A 4,549-nucleotide genomic window follows, 5' to 3' on the forward strand; every position below is an offset into this window, starting at 1 on the left:
TTGATTTTGTTTAATATTAGAACTCATTTATTTGATATTTATAATGAATATAACACAAAATATGGTAGACAAATTCTTCCACATGAACAATTATCCACTACCACTAGTAATATCACTTCTTAACTAACTAAAACACAACTTTTTTTAAGGGAACAGACAAAACTTCCACGAGGATCCTCAAGTTAAAGTCAGGAACTTGATAATTATTTTATCATTACTTTTGATTTTAGTGATACAAATGAGGAAAATTTCGACATACTGCAATGATGGTCGCAAAAAACAAATGTATGTCCAATTTTGTCTATAGTGCCAAAAGAAATTATACGTTGTCCCGTTTCAACAGTTGCAGTGGATCAAGCTTTTAGTATTGGGGAAAATACATTGGATGAGAGACAATCTAGCTTAAGGCTGAAAAATTTGGAAACCCAATGTTTGTTCAATGATTGGTCAAAAGCTGCAAGTCGAACACAACATATTAAAAGTGATGAAGAAAGCCAAGACAAATCTTAGAGAACATCGACAGGAGGAATCATTGGAACATATGCACTTGTATTTATCAAATTTTAAAATTTTTTAATGATGCTAATTTCCAATTATTTAGTGTTTATTATCCTACTTTTAATTTAGTTTAATATATTGTTGCAATATTGTATATATTTTTAGTAAACATATTAAATCTATTGATGATGCTTCAATTCAATGTATTTATGTCATGAAAGCAGAATGAGAAAAATATTTTTAAAAAATTTCTGAAATATTTTTATGTGATTTTGTTTTGGATCCTATACTTAAATTGGACGGTTTATAAGAAATGTTAACATTATATTTTGATTTTTTAGACCCTACTACGGAAAAAATTTCATCTATCTCATTGATTTTGTTTAACATTAGATCTCGTTAATATGATATTTATAATCAATATGACACCAAATATGATGGACAAAATGTTCCACATGAACAACTATCCACTACCTCTAGTAAGATCACTTCTTAACTTACTAAAACACAACTTTTTAAGGGAACAGACGAAACGTACACGAGGATTCTCAAGTTTCAGTCAAGGACTCGAGAATAATTTTACCACTACTTTTGATTTTAGTGATGCAAATGAGAAAACTTTCGATATATTACGATGATGGTCGCAAAAAATAAAAAATATCTAATTTTGTACAAAAGAAATTCTAGCTAGTCCTGTTTCAACGGTTGCAGTGGAGCAAACTTTTAGTATTGGAGGAAATATATTGGATGAGAGACGTACTTCTAGCTCAAGGCTGGAAAATTTTGAAACCCAACGTTTGCAATGATTAGTCAAAAGCCGCAAGTCGAACACAACATATTAAAAGTGATGAAAAAGCCAAGATGAACTGAGGGAACATCTGAAATAATGATGAGAAGAAATGCGAGTGATTGAGTAACGTCACTCCTAATGGTACATATGTAAAGGTTAATGAGACCTGAATCCAAACCGTCGATTTCGTGACCTAGACCGTAACCAGCCACGAGTGGGCCGGTGAAGGGTCAGGCTTTTTCATGCCTGGACCCGTACCAAACCCGGCCAATGGCCATGACTACTCTTAATTAAATCCAATTTTTTCCATTTCTGCGCCATGATATTTTTATGTTACATTACATTTATTCCTTACAAAAACTCCCGTGAGACGGTCTCAAAGTCAATTTTGTGAGACATATATTCTATTTCGGTCATCTATTAAAAAATATTGTTTTTTTTTTTGCAAAAGTATTATTTTTTATTTTAAATATGGGCATGGTTGACCCGTATCACTAATAATGATCTATGAGACCGTCTTAAAAGACACTTACTCTTTATTCCTATGACCATTCATCTAGTCCATGTTCATTTACCTATAGCTGCAGGCCAAAATTATGAATTCACAATGGAAAACTTGTCCACTATTCACACTTAGATATATGGATAATAAGAACAAGTATAGATAAGCATAGGTAGACACAAACTCTTGTAAAACCATCTCACATGTTAATTTTTGTTTGAAATATCACCGACCCGACCCGACCCGACCCGACTCATGAAAATATATTATTTTTTACGCCACAAGTATGACTTCTCATGGTAGGTATAAATCAGGTTGACCCGTCTTACGAATATAGTTCGTGAAATCATCTCTAAAAAAACTAACTCATAGATAGATATAGATAATATGTATTATAGATATAGAAAGGTGTTGGTTTTTTTCCGGAGCTTTAATATAGCGGTCTGTTGGTTATTTGGCACTATCGCTCTGCATATTTTCTGTACGACAAATGGGATGATAAGTGGTAGTGTTAAATGAATCTGAGCAGAAATTGACAAATGCCATTAGGCTAGTCCGAGAAGTTATTCCTCCTTGGATGCTATAAAAGCAAAAAAATAGAAGTTGCAACATGGTTTTATTCATGTAGAAATAGTATCAGAGCATTAAGTACATCAGGGCTGCCTCACTGATCCTTGAAAAGATAAGACGCTCAAATGATTTTCTTAAATGTGAAGTGATCAAAACTCAGCCACATGGATAATCAAAACTCAGCCACTTGGGTACGATCGAAATAACATCCGGTTGGACCTCCCTCGGGTAGAAGAGCCAGCATGACAGGGCCTTCGGCTCCCTCTTCCAATGTCATTGTTCCCGTATTCCAATTAATATTGGTTTTGACATATCCTGGATGTACACAGTTAATACACATATTTGGATACTTCTTTGCAAGAAGTCTAGTATATGCATTAAGAGTGGCCTTTGATATGCTGTAAGCTGGTAGCATCTTTTGCCACCCATTGGCTTCAAGAGCATCCTTTTGGACATCTTGCAAAAACTTCTGCAGTATCACATCAATTTTCTCATCTGTTAGATTATCAAGATCGCCAAGTACTTGTCTTCTCTGCTCATTTGGAATACGCTGCATAATAACAGAGTAAAGATTAAAGATCAGTAGACTAATTTAGATTTTGCTTAGAAAACAGATGTCCAAGTCATCAAATTGATCTGACTTATGATGAGTAGAGTATCTACGATGATAATACGATTACTTTTAGTTCACTCCTCAGGGAAGATACATTCACGATTCTTGCACCCGTGGTTGAAAGCTCTAGTAAAGGAAGAAGGGCTTCTGTTACATTCTTGACACCATAGTAATTCGTCTCTAAGCATTCTTTTGCCTTTTCATAGGTTGTTATCATTGAATCTTGAACCATGTTTGTCGCCTTCCCAGATAGCTGCATAGATAAAAAGAGATGCAAATCTTTTCATGTGAGCTAAATATGTCTGTAGATGAATTAACGTATCGTCTAGAAACACTATTTGGGACTAAACATTTGGACAGTGTAGCGAGGATGCTTAAGCGATGTGCTTTTTGTTTCTCACCCATGTTACAGGATCTATATTTAAAGCCCTTAGTCTATCTTCATCAACTACAACTCCAGAAGCTCCAGCATTGTTCACCTGCAGAAACAGGTAACCTTGGATTAGTCGAGTCTGAAAGGAAAGCAATTAGTCAGGGTCCGTACCAGGATTTTGCTTCTTGGCGGGTTCAGAAATGCGTAATTTGTGCAGTACTTGAGAAAAATAAATAAAGAAAAAGTCTGATATAAAGTGTACAATGTTAAGATCAAGAATAGTTAGTCTCCATTAAGCATCAACATTAAATCTTGTCAACACACTACGATGAGCGACAGATCTTGTGTGGTGTACATGAATCCCATATTAACTATATGCATTGAAAACATATGAAATTTATTTGATCCAACCATAATTGACTCTACCCATGTATCTAGAATATAACAGAACTAAATTATTCATGATTTTGGGTGGCAACTATTTAACATAAATCATTACACATACCAAGATATCAAGTCTTCCAAACTCGGTTGTTACGAACTTAGCCAAATCTGCAATGCTCTGCTTGTCTTGAACATCTAAGTGATGGAATACTACATTCGAGAAACCCGATTCGATCACCGCTTTCGTGGCTTCGGTACCCCTCTTCTCATTTCTTGCTGTTAAAACAACAGTGACTCCAGCTTTGGCAAGCTGCCGGACGGTCTCAAAACCGATACCCTTGTTTGCTCCGGTCACCACTGCATACCTACGTGAAAACACAGTCAACCCTCAATATAATGCTATCTATGGTTTCGCAAAATGACTTCCAAGATCACCAAAAATATGGGATTCAGGTTGAATCAGAAATCAATCAAGTGGACTGGTAAATCAGAAATTTCAATAAAATTTCACAAATTACTGGATAATTCGAGCTGAATATGCTAGAAAATAAAGACCCATACAGATTCATCACATTTCAACAGATCCGGAACTAAGTATTCAATTTCAATAAAATCTCACTCTTCTAAAAAAACAAAAACAAAAAAAAAACCGATAAATTTCACGACCCCCGACGAATTTGAATCCGACTAGCTCGGAAAATTGAATACATTCATAGAATTGGTCTTAATGTTGTTCACCTCATTCTTTGCTGACCCATTACTGCAATTCTTGAATAGTTGCTGAGCTTCCAAGTGCGTGGCTGATGGAGAAAATGGTGA

At 35.1% G+C, this 4,549-nt stretch overlaps 1 protein-coding gene across 1 annotated transcript; it reads right to left on the reverse strand.

Annotated features, from left to right (window-relative positions):
- Nucleotides 1-2,387: 2,387 nt before the first annotated feature.
- LOC140966777 (short-chain dehydrogenase/reductase 2b-like) lies at nt 2,388-4,543 on the reverse strand. The gene is made up of 5 exons (XM_073427032.1): nt 4,469-4,543; nt 3,852-4,095; nt 3,375-3,452; nt 3,041-3,226; nt 2,388-2,910 (listed from the first exon to the last, which is right to left on the reverse strand). Exons 1-5 carry the CDS (start codon nt 4,486-4,488, stop codon nt 2,533-2,535), a joined length of 906 nt encoding a protein of 301 aa, XP_073283133.1. The 5' UTR covers nt 4,489-4,543; the 3' UTR covers nt 2,388-2,532.
- Between the last annotated feature and the right edge of the window lie 6 nt (nt 4,544-4,549).

The sequence above is a fragment of the Primulina huaijiensis genome, unplaced genomic scaffold, assembly GCF_012295235.1.
Source record: "Primulina huaijiensis isolate GDHJ02 unplaced genomic scaffold, ASM1229523v2 scaffold207958, whole genome shotgun sequence".
NCBI lineage: Eukaryota > Viridiplantae > Streptophyta > Magnoliopsida > Lamiales > Gesneriaceae > Primulina > Primulina huaijiensis.